Below are 21239 nucleotides of genomic sequence, written 5' to 3'. Positions count from 1 at the left end.
AAAAATAGGGATGAGAGTGTAAGTGGTCTTCTTACTCCCAGAAAGGCAGATGTGAAATAGGGAGTGAAAAGGAAAATTTTAGATAACTTCTGTGTCCCTGCAAGTACTGTGCATTCACAGTTCCTTGTGAGATAGATAATAGATGTGTTGCAGTGGGTAAGGAATTTTCAGACTAGGTCTTTCAGGGAGGGGAAAAAGCAAAGAAGGATATGTAAGTGTAGGTAGATGTTCATTTTAATTTCTCAGTACTGAGGGAAGAAGAGTTAATAGTTTGCTTAAAGTTCAACAGATTGATATATTTCAACGGGTAGAACTGAATTGGAAGTTGATTATAAGATAAATAGATACTAGTATGTACAAGTATATAACAGCTTATAACTCTTCAATTAACTCATAGCTGATTTGGGATGGGGACTTCATTTCCCCTTTTTTTGTGTGTGCCTAATCTTCTGAGACCAATTACCAATCCCATGCAAAACAGTGGGTTTCCCTTCTAATTTAATTCTTTTTCCAGAAATTTGAGAATGTGTTTGCAGTAGTGTTATAAGAGAAGCAGTGCAGCCAAAAGAGTGTTAGGATGAGCCACTGGACCTCCCATTCTCAGGAAGAACCATAGTTAGCAAAGAACAAATAAAAGCTCAGTGATTGTCTAAAGCTTGTATTTGGTGCAAGCACCTGACAGATTTGATTCCAGTGCTGATAGAATGAAGTCACAAAATACGTACATGATCCAAACTTTATTTCCTTAAGCTGTAACCAAGAAAGAACTTTGTCCAATCTGCTATTAGTAAAAAATGGCAATAAATTATATCTGTGAACTATATAGAAATAAGATAATGCAAATAGTACTTATAATAGAAAGAGATCTCAGGTAAAAAAAAAAAATCTAGGCAGTAGAAAAACAGTGGCGAGCTGCGTAATGTAGCGTCCACGGTGTAGTAATGTGAAAAAGTACATTTATTTTTATCTGTTTGTGAGCTGTTCTGAGCTTATGCATAATGCTATTTAGTTTATGCCATTAGATTTGTATTTCAGGAAAAGACAAAGTGGTGCACAGACAGTTCTGTCTTAAATGATCTATCTTTGAGTGATACCAAGTACAGCTAGAGAACTAATGAAAGGATAGGGATGCTTGTATCTTATTTGACCTTGCACTGAGAGTTCATTGGACACACAGACACTTACACGATGGTTAAAGAGAATAATGTAATGCTGATACAATAGTATCGAAAAGGGCTACACTCTAGCAGACTGCAAATCCCTGCGGTGCAGATCCCCATTTTCCTAAGTGGGGAAGCAGCACCCTTCTTTCCTAAATAGCATCAACAGCTGCTCACAGCAGTCCCTCTATTTGTGGCAGCAGAGATGTTTAGAGGGTGATGTTCATCAGTGATGTCTTTCTTTTGTGATGGGACAGTGCTAATTCAAATGTAGTAAAGCCCCGAAGGGCCTCTTTCTTCAAAATGATGCCCTCACTTACAACTCCTCAGCAGAAATAACCAATAACTAAGAAATATCTGAAACCTCAATAAGAAATAAGGTTTTATTGTAAGCATATTTGTATTTATGGTGATGCTGAATGTTGAAGCAAGACAGGAGGCAAGAAGTAGATAAAATGACAGGGCAGCCAATATAACTGTGAGTACTTAGCTTGGTGTTATGGATTATAATAGAGACGCATTGCTTGCTATTTCCCTAGACCTCTTATTTAAAAGGCAAGAGGGAGCTGATTATAATATGAGCAGTGTCACATTCTTGTGCTGACCAGCTGCAGTAGGGTTTGCACCTGTGATTTCTGTATTTTCATCAGTGTGCCTCTGCCTGTGTTAATCTAATGTACTTCATACTGTAGATGTCAAAGCTCTAGCAGCATTGTTTACTCCTATGCAGTGTCCAACAAAACTGGAGTGGAGCAGAATGTGATGCTGTATGGATATTGACAAAATATGCAGAAATAAAAGAACATATGGTCTAGGTTTTTTTTGTTGGTGTTTTTTTTTTTTTTTCCAGAGGACTCTGAGAGTGATCTTATAAATCACCTGAATAAGAGGTCTGTGTTGTGGATGGAAACAACTACACTATATCTCTCACTAGTAAGAGAGAAGCATATATTTTAGATATAGCGTAATGATTTAACAGCAACTTATTAACAACTGAGGAAGCTTGATACGCTTGGTTATTTACTGTGTAGAGGTTAAGGTTAAACACGCACACGTGTAAGAGACCCTCTTGTTGAGTCACAAGGTTCACAGTGGACATCTTTGCTTTCTAAACTTCTTGAGCCATGAAGGTAATGAGCCCAAGTGTGTCAGAATCCTCTCTTATCCCCAGACTTGGTCAACAGTTTATGTCTAAGGGATCGTATGTGCACAATGATATAATCACAGTAAACCTAAGGAAGCTTGAAATAAACTTGATGAGGATCTGTGTTAGCAAGGCATTCTGACATCAAGGTGTAAGGGACCTCTGCAGCAAGTGTAACCTCCAGAGTCATCCCAGCTGAGGGGAGATCCTGTCATGCAGCCTGGAGGAGGGGAGGGCAGGGCCAGGCCAAAGGAGGAAGTTGGGAGACAGAAAGAAGTGTGGGAGGGGGAAGCACAGCATCACAGTCTGAAATCACTGATTTTTTTTTTCTTTTTTCTTTTTCAACTGGGACTTTCTTTCTTTTTAGGTTTTGTTGTTTTTTTTTTTTTTTTTTCTGCTAAGTCCTAAACTCTGCTACCCATGGATGCTACAGAGTTCCGCAAGAGGGGGAAGGAGATGGTGGATTACGTTGCAGATTACCTGGAGAAGATAGAAAAAAGACAGGTCTTCCCAGATGTGGAACCAGGATATCTGAGGAGCCTCATTCCAGACTGTGCACCACAGGACCCTGAGAGCTTTGAGGATGTCTTTAAAGATATTGAGAAAATCATCATGCCAGGGGTAAGGAAAATAGATCTGTAGTGCAATATTCAGTACTGCATCTGGGAATTCAAAAACAAAAAAGAAGAAAAGTGTGGGTGAAGGCTGTGCAGATAAACTTTACAAACAGAAGTACCCATGTTGTTTAGCTTTTAAAAGGGAGGAATTTGCTATATATCTATAGTTAAACGTGATCCAACACTTTACTAACTTTTCTGCTCTTTCTAGAAATAATCATTATTTTGCTTCACGTGAAGCTTGCTTTTGGAGATAATCCCTTTTCTATCTTGAATTAGTTAAGGCAGAGGTTGCTACCATTTCATGTGCTACTTTTGCTGCTTGCAAAGCACAGTGAATATTTTCTAAAATGGAGTTTTTATTAGTCTACTGTACATAAAATGTTCCTTCAAACTGATCTTTAAATATTGAAGTTCTCCTTTGAGATTTCTTTTTATTACAGATCTGACTAGAAAGGATTATCTCCAATGCTTGTCATGTTGACATATTCTTCTAAATGCTGACTTCTCCTAGTATATTTTAAGGCAGATGGTCACTGCCTAAATATTAGTCTTTGGATAGATTAGTGCTGAACAGACAATGTAAATCAAAGCATCTGGCATCAGTTCAGCTCTGAATCTTTCTTGTTTCTCCAGTCATGCTATAATTTATTATTATTATTATGTTAAATATAGATTTGTATTCTAATGACTTCAAACAGCTTGAAAAGGTCTGGTTAATAGACATTACTTTAAAAATATCCTTTGGATCACCGCAGTAATATTTTTGGGTTACTTTTCTGGGTGTAGATAGGTGATTGTTATGTGGCTAAACATGGAATCACTGCTCTGTAGATGTGTTTAGTCAGTGTACTTTAATATCAATTCCTTTTCATTGACCAATGTAAATATTTGATGCATTTTTTATCTTATTTCCCTTGGTGCCAACCCTGCTGTTCTTTCACTGACTAAAACTCCACTGAAATCAATGGAAATTGCTCCACTCTTCACAATGATCTGTGGATAAGGTCTTAAATCCAATAGAATTAAATTAGTGTAAATTCAGTAAGAGAATTATGGCCAATGCATGCAAATACTTTGTTGCTGACAGCATTGTTGTTTAAATATGAAATGCATTATGATACACTGTAGTTCATTTTAAAGACAGTTTATACCAAATGCTCATAATACATGATGATAATAAAACATTAGCTATGAAAATATATTTAGTTTTGAATGCCTTTTCTTCTTCACTGAAAGAAAATGTTAACCACTCTTTTTTTCTGTGAAGCAAAACAGACAACACTTTGCTAATCAGAATACTTTAGAATGCTCAATGAAATGATTACAAATTAAAAAATAAGAGGTGAATCATTTGAGAATAGAAGGTGAGACATTGAATTCCAATTATTTCATTTTGTCATGTTCCCTCTTACCTAAATTGGTTTTGCAAATAAACAGCAAATGACTTCTGACTTTGAACAAAAAAAAAAGTTTTATCCAGAACTTTTGTCTGCTATGAAATGTTAATATTTGTGACACAGTGAGTGTGAGTATATAAATCCTAGTTCTCACAGCAGTTCTGATTGTGCCTGTGTTGTTTATATTAAGTACTGAAGTCTCGTGAAAACTGTGTCACAGGATAGTTTAGGATGAATAGCAGCTTTGGAGCTCATGCAATTTACCTCCCTGCCAAAAGGCAGGCAGGATCATGGCAAATTGAGTGTTGAACATCTCCAAGGATCATCTCTTTCCTGTTCCATCATCTCTTTCCTGTTCCAAAGTTCGATCATCCTCACAGTAAAAGAAGTTCTTATATTTAAGTATAATTTCCTGTGTTTCAATTTGTAGACATCTTGTCTTGATGCTGGATACCTCTGAAAAGAATGTGGCTTCATCTTCTTTATGTGCTCCAATGAGGCATTTATACGCCATCATAAGATCCCTCACCTCAGCTTTTACAAGCTGAACAATCCTATCTTCTCAGCTCTTTGTTATACATATGAGTGATACTCTAATCCATTTACTTGACTTCATGGCATATCACTGGATGCAGTTCAGAATGTCTGCATATTTCTTGTATTGAAGAAGCCAGAGTTGGATATTAAATTGCTGATTTGGCCTCATGAGTGCTGAGTAAAGGGGAAGGATCACCTCTCTTTACCTACTGGTAATAGTTTAACTGATGTGGCCAGGATACTATTAGCCTTTATTTGCCAAAAGGACACACCGATGAGCCATGTTCCAATGTATTTTTCCCATAACCCCTAAATCCAGTTCTGCAGAGTTGCTTTCCAATGGTTGACCCCTGGCCTATACTAGTTCATGGTAGAGTTCCTACCCAACTATAGGTTTTTGCATTTATCTCTGAATTCCTCTTGGCTCATTTCCCCAGCCTGTTAAAGATCTGTTGAGAGACCTTACGGTGTGTAGAACTAGAAGAAATTTATGTTGTCTGCAAACCTGTGGGAGCATTCTGTCCAGTCCAGTCTAGTGGAGATACTAAGGAGTACTGGACATAGTTTTGAGTACACTAGTTGTGACTGGTCTCCTGCTGGACTTGATGCTGCTGGCAGTTTAGGTATTTTTCAGTCTGTTTCACTGCCCACTTCTCTAGGCCATAGTCCCTCAGTGTGTCAGTGAGGCTGTTATGGGAGACACTATCAAAAGTCTTGCTAAATCCAGGATAATGATACCTTCTGGTCTCCCTTTGTCTACCAAGCCAGACATCTTGTAGAAGGCTGCCAGGTTGCTCAGACTTGGCTTTCCCTTCATAAATGTTTGCTGCCTAGTCTTATTCACCTTCTTGCCATTAATATGTTTGGAAATAGCTTCAAGGTTCCATCATCTTCCCTGGGGTTGAGATGAGGCTTGTTATTTCCTGAATACTACTACTTCTCTTCTTTAAAGACAGGGCCAAGTTTACTGTTGTTTGTTTGTTTTCCCCAATCCTCAGACACACTGCAGAGCATGTGTGAGCGTGGCATGCCTACAGAAGACAAAGGATCAATCAGTTGTGTAAAGCACTGACACAGTATCCATTGCTGTCTTTAACCAATAGGAGAAGAAGCATTCTTGAGTGGAAAAATTCATTAGGAAGACTTCTTGTGATATTGGGTGTAGAGCAGTTCGCTAAGTGATAATAACCAAAATAGTGCTAAGTTCCTAGTATTAACACAGGAATTGAGAGAACAGCCAGACTTTGATTTGTACAGCAGGAAGCCAAGGTGGAAGGAATCTGGGTACAAAAATATCAGTGAGAGTCTGTTTCTGTCTCAGACTTACTTTGTTCTTTGGAAATATCTGTCCTTTTTTGGAGCTAAAAATGCTCAAGTTTAGCTGTGACTGCACATAGTGCCAAGTCACTAATTTGCTGCACACCGGATTCCTTAATCTATGAAATTTCAGCATACATTCAGAAGCACCTATCACTGCTGTGTGGTGAAGGAAGACTCTTGCTCAGACTAAGCAAGCCACAGGAAATAAGGCATCCTTAGATGAGATCTGAGGGAAAAAAAATGTCTCTGAGAAACACTAGTGTGATAATTATTGAACTCAGAATGCTCGCGTATCACAGTTTATCAGTAGAGGGCTAGATAAACAAGCATCAGTGGTGTCACACCCTTTGCAATATTTGACTAAGCATGTTTGTTGGCAAAAGAGATGAATTTTAGAGCTGATTCACATGAAGGGGAGGCAGGAGAGGAAGAATCACAGCTGCACTCGCCCTGGGGCTTTTGGCTTTTTCACTTTGTGTAAGTGGTGCAAATTGTATCTTCTGTGTTTCATCAAACGAATGGCTCCCAGCAAGTAGGCAGTTTAACTTGATTAACCCAAGATGAACGTCAAAAGTCTTGCAGATCACAAAGGATTATAGCTGCGCAGATGAACAGTAGCAGCCCTTGTTCATTATGAATGTCAGTGAAAGTCTGTGCATGTGGGTCCTATCAAGAACTGATGTTTACTGGGTATTTTAAATCTGTTTAGTGTTTTGCTGTTAATAACCATGTCCCACCCCATTTTTTTTTTTTCTGAATTCTAAAAGAAAGTGTCTACCACAAGTGCTCTAAATCTTCATTACAGCAAAGTAATATCCCTGCTGTATAGAGCAGACAGACAAAAACATTTACAGTGGCTTGCCTTTGAATCCGTGATTTGAGAAGGTTTAAACCTAGTGACCTGTAAGAGCAAAATCTTGAACATACCATATGTGTGGTTCTTCTAGGCAACAGAGAATGTAATGAGATGGTTTCACATGAAAGGGCAGGGGCATCGGAAAGGTATGCATTGTATACTGCAGCATAGAAAGTGACATTTGATTTGTTATATATATCTAAGAGCTAAGCAGTTTCCCTTTAGCAAGGAGTATGTTCCCCAAGGAAGACCTGCTCGCTGGCATAAAGAAAGTTAGTCAAGGAAAAAACCAAATGGGTGTTTGCAGCCTGTAGAACAGTGGAAGTGCGTACTGAACAAAACAGTAAGGAAGACACTGAGCTCAGGGAAGAGATAATGTGTGCTTTTCCTATTCCTCACTTGTAACAGAAGAACTCCAGTATTAAATAACAAAACAAACAAAAAGCCTAACAGTATATTACCAGGCTTGCTTCAGTTACTCAGCATCCTCTGGATTTCTAGCTAAGGAAAAGCTCTTGTAAGTATTCTGCTGAATTTTTGCTTATAGTTCACCTAATCATCTAAAAGCAAATTATTTTCCCTTAAATTTACCTTTTATCTTGAATAAGAAAGCTGCTTTTACCAAGCATTTTGTGCATTATTATTTCCATTGAGCATTACAGCATGGCAGCACATTTTGTGCTTTCAAATTTTATTAGACTAGAGTTGTGGAGCCCTATTGAGTGTCTTGTTAAGTCTTTAAAATCGCTTAGGTACTGTGAAAGATGGTTCCAAATATGGTTATTGCAAAATAGTCACCAGGTTTGGTGCAGTTATTGTGTTGTTCTTATTAAAACACACACATTAGAATTGTACATAAATCATAATCTGTTACTGGAAGATGATAGTGTAATTTTCTGGAGAAAACATTAGGTACTGGAATGGGTTCTTTCATTTTGGGGGAAGGGGCTATTTGGCCAGACTTGGTGCATGAATCTGAGCAAATAGATGCAAGGCATGGACAAGAGAGGTCTGTGCACTTAAAGACATCCTTGCTAAATCAGTTGCATGACAACGATCAAATAGAGAGCTCTGGAGGAGACCCTGAAAGCAGAGGATCAAGAACAGTAACCTGCACAGAAACTCATGCTTCCACTGTGCAAGCAGTTCTTATCTCCTAGGCTGACGAACGTAGAGCTCTGATTTTGGGACTGTTAGGAGGTAGGGACAAGGAGTAAGTTCAGATAACATTTTCTTTCTAATTTGAGTTAAAAGGAGGTTTTTATTTTATTTTAAGAGAAAAACAAGCTGGGCTTCTCTAAAAAATGGGATCCCATGTTATGGCCATGCAGTGAAGAACCGCTGACTGGTCCTTACCTCCAGTCCTTTTCTGATTTTGTGACTGCTTGTTTCTGCTTCCTGCATTGGTTATAAAAGACTGTTTTTCTCTTACTACAGGTGACTCACTGGCACAGTCCCTACTTTTTTGCCTACTTCCCTTCGGCCAGTTCCTTCCCAGCTCTTCTTGCAGACATGTTATGTGGAGGAATAGGTTGTGTGGGCTTCTCTTGGGTAAGTTTATTGGGGTATATATAGCTATGAGGTAATGACGTTTCCCCTTGCCAAGATTTTAAGTGTTTCAATGACATTCTTCAGTGAAGTTATTGATTAATAGCAATGAAGTCATACAACTATTTTTTATAAGTACATTTCCTTGACTAATTAAGTGTTTTCACATAGAAATACCACGAATGATTTCAGTAATGAAAGACTATTTCCTCTTGAAAGTTCTGTCCTAGAAAAATTGACATAGTTTAGAATTAGTAGTAATGATACAAGCCTACTAGGTTACTCACTGCATAGTATGACCGTTGCTTACTGCCTGGTTATGTTATTTCTTGTATCATGAAAAAATATGTTTTAAGAAAAACCACAAAACTATTTGTGCCAGGTGGGCTCTTCTGAGAGAAGGTTGGTACTGGATGTGGAAGAAGAGTTCTGGAGATACAAATATTAGCTTTGACATGTCACAGTCACCATTCTTCTATATGAGGTCCAGTTTGACATTGTTAAATAATTAGGCACACCATTCACAAGGTGGTTGCTAGGTCTCTAATTTAGCTAGTAAAATTAGCAAGTCTCTTCCTCCGTATTCTAAAGATAGCAGGAGAATGATCCAACAGGGTAGGACTTTTGTTTCTCTTCATGCCCTACTGAGGTTATTCTTTCTGTTCTTTTTTTCATCACAGGCTGCAAGTCCAGCTTGCACAGAACTGGAGACTGTCATGCTGGATTGGCTAGGGAAGATGCTTAACCTCCCTGAAGAGTTTTTAGCTGGGAAGGATGGGCAAGGTGGAGGAGTCATTCAGGTAAGAGAAGGGATACAGGTGAAAGAATGCAACGTGAGTTTCTGGTCTTTAAGATTTTGTAAAACCACCCAGTCACAACATTACTAAAGGATATTTTTGTTGTCGCCTGGGTGGTTTTTTTTTTTTAGGTTTTCAGGAAGACTGATGCATAGGGAGAATGTCCATGGTTGAGTAGGAACGTTCATGGCAGTAATGGAAAAGAAACAATGCGGAAGCTCTCAAATACAGTTCTCTGTGAAAAATTGTTATCGACAATTTAAAAAAGTTATCAACAACATGCAGTGACGATTAATGCCTGAAAATGGCAACTAAAATATTTCCTAAGTAGCAATATATGTGAGGATTATAAATAAGCACAAGGGTTTACAAAAGCTTATGTGAAGTTCACCTTAGACATCTTTTGAGTATTTGTTTCACTCAGTTTCCAAAACAGCCTTCCATTGTTTTGTTTTTGTCAGAGACCAAACAATGGATAAGAATATAGCAGAGAAACTACTTAAAGTAGAAGTAACTCATTGTAGCAGAAAGTCTATTAATTTTGTTTTGGAGAAATTGATATGATTTTTAAGAAGTTTTCCTTGCATAAAAAAACCGGAAAGTTTAAAACTAGACAGAATAAAATGCAACTGTTTAAAATTTTAACCAAAAATGTTTTGTCATTAGATAATGCAGTTTTCACTCTACAGTCCCATATCCAACATAAAACACCCCTCCAAACTTCTGGAAAGTTGTGTCCTTAATAAAAGCCTATGTTATCTGAACAGAGTGTATGGTAATGAATATATTATCAGTGGGCAATCTTGCGTGTATAATAAAGCTGGATGGATTGTCTGCCATGGCTCGCTCCTCTAGCACGTGATCTTTATTCACATACACAGAATTTGTTCAGTTATTCACCTAATTAAAATAGATGTCTGCCTTGGGAAAGACAGAACTTTAAATATTGTTTCTTTGCTCATTTGGTACTCTGAAATCCAGTGATTGAAGATATAGGCACAATCTGTTTTATGCTTTATGCTAAGATTGGTTTCTAAAACATATTTTAACTACATGCTAAAAACAGGAGCTTCTTTCATTGATCTCAGCTGTAATCACTTGCAGCATATTTCAGTAAATTCTGCCCAGTGTCTTCCCAGGCAACTCTGAATTTAACACAACAGCTATAATTCTCATAGGTGGACATGCATCTACACCTATGTATTTTTCAGAGTAACTCTTTAGTCATCCCACTTGCTGTGTTAGGACCTTTTCCATTAAGATCACTAGGCAGAGGGCTGTGTTTGAGAAATCGAGCTTTTTGTCATGCATCTCTGGCATTTATTTTGTAACAGTAAAAGCGAGCGATTACACTTGATGGTTATCAGCAGGAAAAATTGCCCTTCCAGGCTGACATTGCTGGATTGCCCATAATTTTCATCAGACACAAGTCGGTTTCAAGAATTGAAAGTATGCTCTGTGTTGTTGCTTACGATGAAGTAATTTATGCTGCAGATCTTGTCTTGCTCTTGAAACAATAATGACACAAATAAGAGAGCGTGAGGCAAAAGCAATGTAAGAGTGTGAAACTGCCAGTCATTCCCTCGGTAAATACCAAGTAATTATTGTAGTATTGGGTAAAACCGAGTCTGTGAAAATTAGCTCTTAATTACATCTGAAAGCCTATGTCAATATGAAACACTGTGTTATTGTGAGCAGGATGACACTTGAAAATGGCAAAAGATGAAAGAAAATTTCAGTTCAGAGCTCTGGTGGACATGAACATCAGCTCTTACTGATATTTCTTCCACCTCTTGAGCCTGCTTGCCATGGCAACCTTTGTTTGCTTGCGGTAAAAGGAAAGGTATCATCATCCTTCACTTAATGCAGAATGCAGCATTCAAGTGGAGAAAAAAAACAGGTTTTAAAAATGAGAAAGCTACTTTCTTCATGAAGCTTGTCTGAGTATATCACACATATCCTGCTGTTCCTTCTAGACAAATTGCTGAAAAGTTTGATTTTTAAAGAGTTTTCTTTAAACTCTGCGAAGAAAAAGTATTTTAAGAGTGAAACAAAATCAGACTCGGCTTATCTTTGGTCTGGCGAGAAACATGCTGATTTTCCCATCAGTAAATAGTAGTCTAAGAACCAGGGGATTTTTGGCTCAAAATCATTTAGTGCAAGACTGTGGTGCCATGTGAATAGAGGAACCCTGCAAACCACATTTGCAAACATTTTTAGTCAAAAAAGATGACTAATGGAATCGGGGGAGTGGTGGAAAAAGTCTGTTTCTGTTGTGAGCCATCAGAATGCATTTCCAGGTGCCTTTAGGCCATATTCCAGCTTTGCTATCAGTAGGCAAGATGCATAGGTGGCCTTTTCTGTCTAACCATGCTTTCATGAAATAAGATTTAGACAAAAGCTGTTGCATTTGATTTCTAGGCACCAGATGGGTGAACAATAGTCAGGATACCAGAAGACATTGTGGCACTCAGATCTCAGGTTTAGAAAGGTTGTTCTGAGTGACTTGAGGAATTAAGATGAAACCTGCAGACAGGTTTTATGCTGCCCAACTTATTTCTGTAGACATACAACTTACCTGAAAGACTGTATGAACGCCACAGTAAGTTGCAGCAGTTTACACAAACATCAGGTATTTTCATCTGCTGGAAATGGTGTTTTGGACAGTATAGTCTGGTATGGGGATTCTACCATATTATTTTGTAGTTAATGGACAAAACTTCTTTCATCCTTTGCCTCACGTACAAGTGTTGCCTTACTTGAGTCAACAGTGACATATATCTTGTTACAACATTCTGTGTAGGATGTATGCTTTCATATAATGTTCTGTGTATATTAGTCTGTATTCTGTAATGTTTCTTTGAGCTGCTGAGGCTATGAGCAGCATCAGCAGCCAAGAGTGATTCCTACTCATCTCTGTATTTTGCTACAGGCTCTGGGGTTTACATCCTCAAATTCCACACCCCTGGGAAGACAGATAAAACCTCTTAATCAGGGCAATGCATTTAATAAATATTTAGGGACGGTCCTTTTTCATGCTTACTCTGTTCAGTTTCAGCTGCTTTAAGGGCTTACACTCTGTTGATGTGTAAAAGACAGCTCTGTCTCTTGATAACGTCTCAGCTAACTTCAGTATAAGTTAGGAGGGAATCTAAGTTTGCTGGGATTGTTCTCGTCTGTAGTATCACGTCTATCACCAGGGAAGAAATAAGGCTTGCTAAATACTTAATTACTTTGTAATTAGTAAGTATGCACAAGTCTTTAGTAGAGGGAGGATAGAATACTAAGAAACATCACTCCAAAATCAGCTTGTTGGCACTGGATTTTTCTGAGGTATACTCATTAATATAAGCAGGTGTATTCATTGCAGTGTTATGTGCTTGGCAGAGGAAGACTTGCATGACAGTTGCTCAGCTTTGAAAGTACGTAAAACCTTTCACTTGAGTATGCACACCCAAAAATATGGACGTTTATGAACATGTGTTTACAGAAAGTTTCTTATAGATTAAAAGAGCAGTTTACAGCACATTTCATCTGCTTGTTCCAGAGAAAAACATATAACATAGTTTGTGGAAACTCGTATTCTCCTGTGAAACTTATGGATCAGTTGATACAATAAATTCCCTGTCTTTATTGCCACAGAGTACCCAATAAACAACTGAAACTTTTTTTTCCTCCAATTAAGGAGTACCCTGTATATTTTTGATGAAAGTATATAAATAATCCTTTGAAAAGCAGTCACTATATTGAGTCAGAACTTCTTTGCTTTTTCAGTATTTTTTCTTGACTTGACTTGACTTCTTTACTTGACTACCGTAACTGACTTGCTCAGGGTAACTCTAAGTATTAAATAAGCACTATAGCTAGGCATGTTGCCTGACTGGAATGGGAGTTGTTAGATTCTCAGTGAAGTTTATCATGAAATCCAAAGTAACAGAAATCAACAGTTGTAGCTTCTGGTCAGTAGATGATCAGTGTCTGATTGTTGGGAGCATTTTCATGTGCCCTTAAGTCTGTGAGTCTGGCTTTCTAGCACTGATTGCAAGATTGGTGCCTAAACCCAATAAGCATAGAGCAGATGAGCAGAGACATCATGGGAGAGAAGACAAAGGTCAAAAAGAGATTTGTCGTTTGCTGTCACACCTACTCTTAGAAAGCATAAGATTGTGCAATTTCTCATATGCAATTTCTGTTACCAGCTTTGCAAGTTCATTTAATAGAAGATGGTGCTTTTCCTCTGGAATATCTTCATTTTGAACTTTTCTTCAATTGGTCACAGGGAAGTGCAAGTGAGGCCACCCTCGTTGCACTGCTTGCTGCAAGAACAAAAACCATCAGACGGGTGCAGTCAGAAAATCCTGAGCTAACAGAGGCAGACATCATGGGCAGGCTGGTGGCCTATGCTTCTGATCAGGTGAGTGTCCCTCAGAAACATAAACCTGGAAACATGGTGTCTATACTTAAAATAATTAGACTGTTTCAACTGGCAGATGAATTAACATACAAGCTCTTTGGAGTAGGGACTATTTGGTTTTGCTTGCTTAAATCTTATACAGCGTAAGTGGGCTGGAATCTCACATGTGCTACCATCATATGAATAGTAACTACCTGGAGGTGAATGTCACCTAAGTATTGCTTCTCTTGAAGTAATTCAAGATATTTGAGTAAGATGTTAATTTCAGTTCTGTTGAGTAAGTCTTGATCGTATTTTGTCACTTACAGGTCTGTGTGTCCATGTCTGCACATGGACGCATGTATCCTCCCCCTGTGTGCGTGGGTGCAGATGCTTGCACACAGACAAACCCAGTGCATGAATATAAGGCAAATTTGTCATACTATTTCAAGAAATACAAAATATTCTAAAACATCTAAAATCTCTATAAATTTAGCTGAGAAATCAAGAAAACAAGAAAGCATAATCCTTGGTTACTGCGAGTGCTATTTAGCAGACTGAATGAGGCTAAATTCTCAGCGGGTCAGGACTGTGAGAGGCTTTTACTGTTAATTAAAGCAAATTTTAGTTTCATGAGTTCTGCTGCTCATACCTTCCTAACACTCTAATCCCATTGAAGGGCCAAGCAGTGTTGCTCCTCTCAATAGCTGTGACATTTTCTTAGTTAAATGTCAATGAGATAGAGGGAAATTTCTTAGCACTTTATGTTTAATTCAAAGTAATACCTAATTATGCAGAATAAAACAGCCAGGTTTCAAGTTTGCTTTCATTTACTACTGTTAGTTAAAAAGCATTGGAAAGCGAATTAAGAGTGCATTATGAAGGAAAAAGGACTTGTTGCATGAGAGCAGTCAGGACAAGTAAATATGAGGACAGATAGCTGTTTTCAAAAGGCTCAAGAGATATTTGTTAATTTTTTTGTCTGGGACCCCAAGGTCTGTGTTCCGCTCAAACTTTGACCCAGTGATGCACAAAGCCTGCTATTTGTTTCCATTTTATTTATTTTTTTCACCCCATGTAAATGACTGACTTGAAATGAGGACTGACAGGCCTCCATGTATGCTGAAGGTCAGGGGATCTTGTGTTTACAGAGGGATTTGCCTTAAGATATTGCTGACCTTTAAAAGCAGATTGTTGCGGAGCTCACCGGTCCTTCTGCATTAAGAACAGACCTGTGTGACTCATAGCAATAATCCTCAGAAGAAAGTAAGCCTAAGCCATCCTGAGGGAGGGAAAACTATGCACCAGGAGAGCAAGACAGTGAGGGACTGCAGAAGCCAGGTGGCAAAAAGCTGGTCAGTAGGGAGACTCGGATGTCATATATCTGGGAAGATCATTTTAGCTTTTATGTATTTCAGGAAGTCTCACTGAAATTGTTCTGCTTTGTATTAATGAGCACAGAGTAGGGCCAGCAACTTTCCCCACTAACTACTTGAGGGCCTGGGGACAACATAAGTGCCTGGGCTGCCCTGGCTGCAGCACTGCAAGGCCATTAAAAGTGAAACCTCAGAGCTTGGAGAAGCACCCGGTTACTCCTGACAGTAGACATCTACCTTAAGCAGCTGCTCACTCATTTCATTTCTAGTTCATTTTTCTCCTAGAGGATGGTGGGAGATTTCTGGGTACACTGCTGAGCACAAGGTTATCAGCATGTCACTAAAGATTTTCTGTAAGCCAAAGGCATCTTTGTGGTTTTAACCTCCAGCTTGTGAATGGCTATAGTTACCAGAGAGCCTAGTTCCAATGTGAGAGACTTGAGGAAGCAGTTCTAAAGTTCTTACTAGCTAAGAACTTCTGTGTATTACTGTAGTTTACTTATTTAAGATTCTTTCCTTGTATAAATTGTTTATAAAACAATACATATATACATAAATGAAGTAAGGTATTTCTATGGTAAACGCACCATGTTCTACTTCAAAGGCAGACTCTCTGTCTAGACTTCCATGTTTTGTCAGGCTGGAGCCTAATTATTTTACCAAAGTGCTTTATCAAGAGGTGCAGTTGAGGTACAAGTTAATAGTAAATCTACCTTTAATATGCATCATTCCATGGATAGGCCAAGTTGAAAAGCAGGAACTATTTTATCTGGTGTGGTTCAGCCTGTCTTTTGGCTTAATCTTATGCTAAATTAGAATGGAATTGTTAAGTGCTCTTGCAGGCGCTAGCAATGCTCAGCAAGGACAGCATGGAGATTGTGAATGAGAATAGTCAGGATATGAAAAAGTGAGAAACACTTCTCTTTCAAATAATTGATAATTAATGAAATATTAGAAAGGTGAAAGGTAAAGTTGGTTGGTTTTTTTTGTTGTTGTTCTTGTTTACCCATGCCTTAAGTGAGCATTTTCTGGCTAACCACACGTTTTACCATAAATATTATTAATATTATGAATAGAATAATTATTGTATTATACCTTTTATTTTTTAAGATTTCTAAGTGGTTTCTTTTGTTTTACTCTTCTGAGATGCGTTTTATGTTCTTAAAAAGAAAAAGTTATTTTCAGGGAATCCAAATAAAAAGGGTTATAAATAAAATCAATTATTGGGAATATTCATTAATTGCCTAGCAAAATAAATGAATGACTGAACCACAGTTTATTCAGGAAGTAAAACAAAATGATCATGTAAGAAAATACCTTAATCTGTATCACACTATGCTGTATATATTGTTTTTTATGGTTCAGCAAAGCTGTATACCATTAAAATGTGCTCTTGAGCAACTAAATTATTATCAGACAGGATGATTTTCTGTGTAGTTTTTGGTTGATCTGGAGCCAAGTCCTGAAGCTTTTAATCAATTCTACCTAATTGAAAATATGTTAATTAAAGATCTCACTAGCATTTATTGAATTCTTGTCTGAATGAGACCATGGCAATATTTTCAAGAATACTTCTGGGTTTCTAGTGGTGTATTTGTGTATGTGCATGTGAGAGTAGATGTGTCTATATGTGTTCTCATTTGTCTGTGTGTCTATCTGAAAGAGTCTTTATAATAAATGTTAGATACCAGCAACAGTCCCAGAATCCTAAATGTTGCTTTACTTGAAAGAAATTTGTCTATTTTTCACATTCATACAAGCTTCTTAAATTCCAATTAAAAACTGTCTTTCTTAAAACTTGCCTATTTCCTTGAAGGCTCATTCATCTGTGGAAAGGGCTGCACTGATCAGTGGTGTGAAGATGAAAAGTATTCCTGCAGACGATACATTTACTGTTTGTGGTTCAGCCCTAAAGAAAGTTTTGGATGAAGACAAAGCTGCTGGTCTTATCCCATTATTTGTGAGTAATGGATTTTAAGTCATCAGTGGGTTTGTTCTCATCAGTTATTTTTGAGAGGGTTTGACAGGCAGACTGGTTAGTATATTATGATAGTTTCCATGAATGTTCTTCACACACGAGCTTTGCTAGAGACATTCCAAGTTTTTATATGTGCAGAAAAAATAATTGTAACTAGAGGCGTTCTTGAAGTTTAAGAAGAATTAATTTGCAGGAGAAGCAACATATTTGAGCAGCTGGTTGCACTTCTGAGCAAAAATAAATGTTTAAAAGGGGATGAATTTGAACTAGACATTTGAATAAGTGCAGGTGAATTTTCTAGTTGTATTTATCTAATCGTGCAATGTCATGGTCTCCTAACACTTGAGTTCCAAATGGCCTCTCATTCGAAGAGTATTTGTTTATTTGTCAGATAAACTGCTTTCAGTTCAGAACGCCATTTCATCATTTCAAGCTAAAATGATATTTAACCTTTTTTTTTTTTTCTTTTCATGGAATAAGTAACCTCTGTTCCTATACATCATCAACAAAACGTTTTGCTCATTTCCAAGCATTATACCTCTACAAAACTTGATATAAACCATGATCTGCATAGATTTATATAGGGATGCAATATGTCAGCAATAATAAATTTTCTATTGACCTTCCATGAAATAAAAACTAGAGCTTAAAGAATATCTCTCAGAAACTGAGAACTCTAGAAATGGATTTTAAGGAGAATTAAAAATGTCAATTCTTTTTTTTTTTTTTTTCCCCTTGGAAAAGTCATGTCTGACAACAGTTGTTCTTTTCTTTCATGTGGTAACATTTAGAAAAGTGCTAATGTGACTTAGATTTCTTTGAACTGTTTTCAGAGAAAAATAGCAGATTAAGCTTACTTGCAGACATAGATAAGCGCCAAATAGGATGAAGTAGCTTATATTTCACCAAGCCTTTTGAAAACGTATTTTTTCTACTGTTATTAACCTCCAGTGTCTGGTCTTAAGTATTATGAGGATGAGCAGAGTGAAAAATGTTTTTCATGTAGGCTAGGGTGTCAAGAATTGGCAAGTCATTGGAATAACCGAGAACATCCCATCAGCAGCTTTCCTACATGTTGAGAGTATGACAGAAACAAGGCATCTATAGGGTTGGCTGAATGGACTTTCTTTTGCGGGCTGCTCCTGTTGAAGTGGAGATGTGCCATAAAGTTTCATGTCTGTTATACTGTAACAGCTCATAATATTTGATGTGAAGTCCTACTTTTTTTTATCTTACTACGAATTTTATTTGATTCCAAGTATAGGGCTGCATCACATTTCCATGCAAACAATGAGGTTAATGTTTTCTCCTTATCTTTTGTCCATTTGCAAAAAAAGCAACTTGTTCCTCGTGAATATTCATTTATTATTAATATTCTGATGTGTAGCAAAGGAAATAAAAAATTCTGTTTTATGCATTCAGCAGCACCTTTACAAAGGGTAATTTAACTGTTGTTTATTTCTTTCTCTGTTTGCTTAGCTGTGCAAGAGGCTTTCAAAGGCAGCACAGGCTCAGTCTGTGTTAATATGGCCTGTGCCAGGTCTTCCATTTATTTGTATACATAAAACATGTCAGCTTAGATTAAACTAGATCTCATTATCCTTATGGCCGGCCTCTTAACTCCAAAGGTGTGTTAATTCTCTCTCATGCTGAGCAGAAGCCCATGTGCTGTATTAATGCTCCCTTTTCTCCCTTGCAGATTTCAAAAGCCTTTCAGTTTCTTTTGTTCTTGAGTAATTTGGTGTTATTTTATTTAGTTCTGGTGACAAAGTTATGCACACTGACAAGGAAAACCTTCATGCCACTTTATTCCTTGTCTCCCTGTAGTCACTGATCCTTCACTGAGTAGAGTGATTCAACATCAAAGCAAAAAGTTTAACAGAAGAAATTCTGCCTGAAGACATTTCCAACAGCAAAGATCTTTGCTAATGAAGAAATCTTGGTGGCATCCAAGCTGATGCGGTCAGCAAAATAAAAGTTTTCTTGGGGATTAAAAAGAAAATGCAAGCAAATTTTAGTGCTTTATACACAGAATCTTGCTCTTACATTCACTGAACAAATGAGAAGTTGATATATTGAAGTTTCTTGTATCAGTGAGTGGAGAATTAGGGTTCGCATTTCCTTGATATGAAAGAGGTTCTGTCATTACAGCAACCTGCTAATTATAAGTTTGTTTTCCACATACATAAGATTTGGTAATCAAGCTTTTTTTTTTAAGGGGTGAGACATTTAAAAAGAGCCTTTGAATTCCTATCCACCATCTTTTAGCATTAGTAATGTGTACACTAGTTTGTTCAGTGTAAGCTGCTGCCAAACAGTGGACTCAGAATGCTGCTTTTGTTCTCTTTAAAAAAGGAAAAAAAATCAGACATGTTAATTTATCTCTTTCAAAATACTTGTGAAGAAATTGAAATACAGGCATATTTTGATACAGTAAAGCAACCAGACTGTGAAATGCTTCTAATTGTGTCAGGTATGGGGGAACTGAAGTTGTCATTATTTACCATGGAGCACTGGGAGCTGTACATCCTGAAATCCTATGCTGAAGTCATGTTCATTTCATTACTTACAAACATTAACTAAAGGTTAAGTGCATGCTTAAGTACTATTTTCCTTTAGGCCCTATGCTCCTGGTTTGAGATAGGCCTTAAATTGTATGAGTTTCAATGAGAGATGCCCAAATGTGGTGAGTCATGCACTGCTAAATTCAGAGGTAGGGTGCACTGCTTTAGAGCCTCTTTTACTTGAAGCGTGTGATAGTCTGTGGGCTTTATCCTGTCTGTCATAAATCAGCACAGCTATACTGCAAGTGGTGTATATATTGTACAATATATTTCAACAAGCTCATCCAATATCATGCTGTTGCAGTGGGATGTTTCTCCTGCTGAACAAAGGCTCAGTACAAAATCTCTCTGATTCTAGTGAAATTATAATCTCTACTGAGATGACAATCTGCAGGATACTGAGAAAAGCTGTTTCTATCTGGATACATTCAGGAAACAACAAATCAGTTGGACTGAAAGAGGGGGGCCATCTTTTCAGTAGGTGTTAGCACTAATATCCTGACTGCAGATTTCCGTTAGGAAGAAGTATTCTTGAGGCACATACAGGTACCCAGGGCAATGTTTCTTAACCCACAGTACAAGAATAATTACTGTTTCATTATATATTGAAATTGGTCTAGTAAAATATTACAATTTTCTTCAAAGCACAGACATTCTTCTCATGAGTGCAAGCTGGCAAACAGCTGAGTTGGAGAAAATAAAAATAATATAAGAATGTTGGAATTTCTGCCTCATTTTAGTGAACTGCAAATGGAAATCTTTGTGGTGAAATTATGCCAATTATGTCTGTATCTTGTTATGAAGCTGTCAGAGGTCTTCCAGTCAAGAAGATAAAGAGTCATTGCTCTCAGGCATCATAAAGGTTCGTGTATTATCCCCAGCATAGCTCTCAATTTCAGGAAAGTAATACATGAGAAAACTGATTCAAGCATTTTAGTTGCTTTGTATTTGCAGCTGAGACTGAGTCAAACCTGAAGTGCACAACCTGAGATGGAGAAGGCCTTCAGGCTATACTAAGCCTTCAGCCCCATTTCTGTGATGCAGCCCATCCCCTGCCTCCTGCGCAAATGTGATTTTCCTGCTGCTGTACAGGTTACAAATTGAGTTAGATTTGTTGGTTAGCACTGAGGCTGGGTAATGAGAGCCATGACAAGAACAGGTGCTGTCATTTTAAGTGGTTTCTGAGAATTAAAACAAGTAGCTTTGAGGCTTAGACACCTACAGAAAGGACAACAAAATTATTCCAGTAACTGAGATACCCTTTACAGAATAAGGCATTATTCAAATGACTGAAGCGTATATTCGAACTCAGATAACCTCTCACTGAAACAACATACTCCTTGCAATGATTTAGCTTCAGTACAACACAAATAACAACTGTTTCTAAGTTTCTCTTGCAAAATTGCTCCGATTAATTGCTGAAGTGACTAACAATTCACTCTAATCTTATCAGAAAGTCCACTGCCTATTATAAAATATATGCATAAGAGCAGAGCTAAGTCTGTAGTGCACTCTTTCTCTTGGGACATTTTAATGGAAAATACCCTGC

At 37.6% G+C, this 21239-nt stretch overlaps 1 protein-coding gene across 4 annotated transcripts in view; it reads left to right on the top strand.

Annotated features, from left to right (window-relative positions):
* The window catches only part of DDC (dopa decarboxylase), a 64799-nt gene that overhangs the window by 15075 nt on the left and 28485 nt on the right, over positions 1-21239 (top strand). For 2 of the 4 annotated variants that reach the window (XM_015854341.3, XM_032442456.2), the window contains 5 exons: positions 2707-2925; positions 8472-8585; positions 9263-9382; positions 13659-13793; positions 16965-17108. In XM_015854341.3, coding sequence (XP_015709827.1) covers positions 2725-2925; positions 8472-8585; positions 9263-9382; positions 13659-13793; positions 16965-17108 — 714 coding nt within the window. In that variant the 5' untranslated portion in view covers positions 2707-2724. Of the gene's footprint in view, positions 1-2671; positions 2926-8471; positions 8586-9262; positions 9383-13658; positions 13794-16964; positions 17109-21239 lie in introns of all 4 variants that reach the window. The other 2 variants (XM_015854338.3, XM_015854339.3) reach the window with 1 other exon arrangement.

The sequence above is a fragment of the Coturnix japonica genome, chromosome 2 (assembly GCF_054131305.1).
Source record: "Coturnix japonica strain WE chromosome 2, WE-NBRP24, whole genome shotgun sequence".
NCBI classification, from domain to species: Eukaryota; Metazoa; Chordata; class Aves; order Galliformes; family Phasianidae; genus Coturnix; species Coturnix japonica.
Note: the sequence above shows the minus strand (reverse complement) of the source record. Positions and strands in the feature narration are given on the sequence as shown.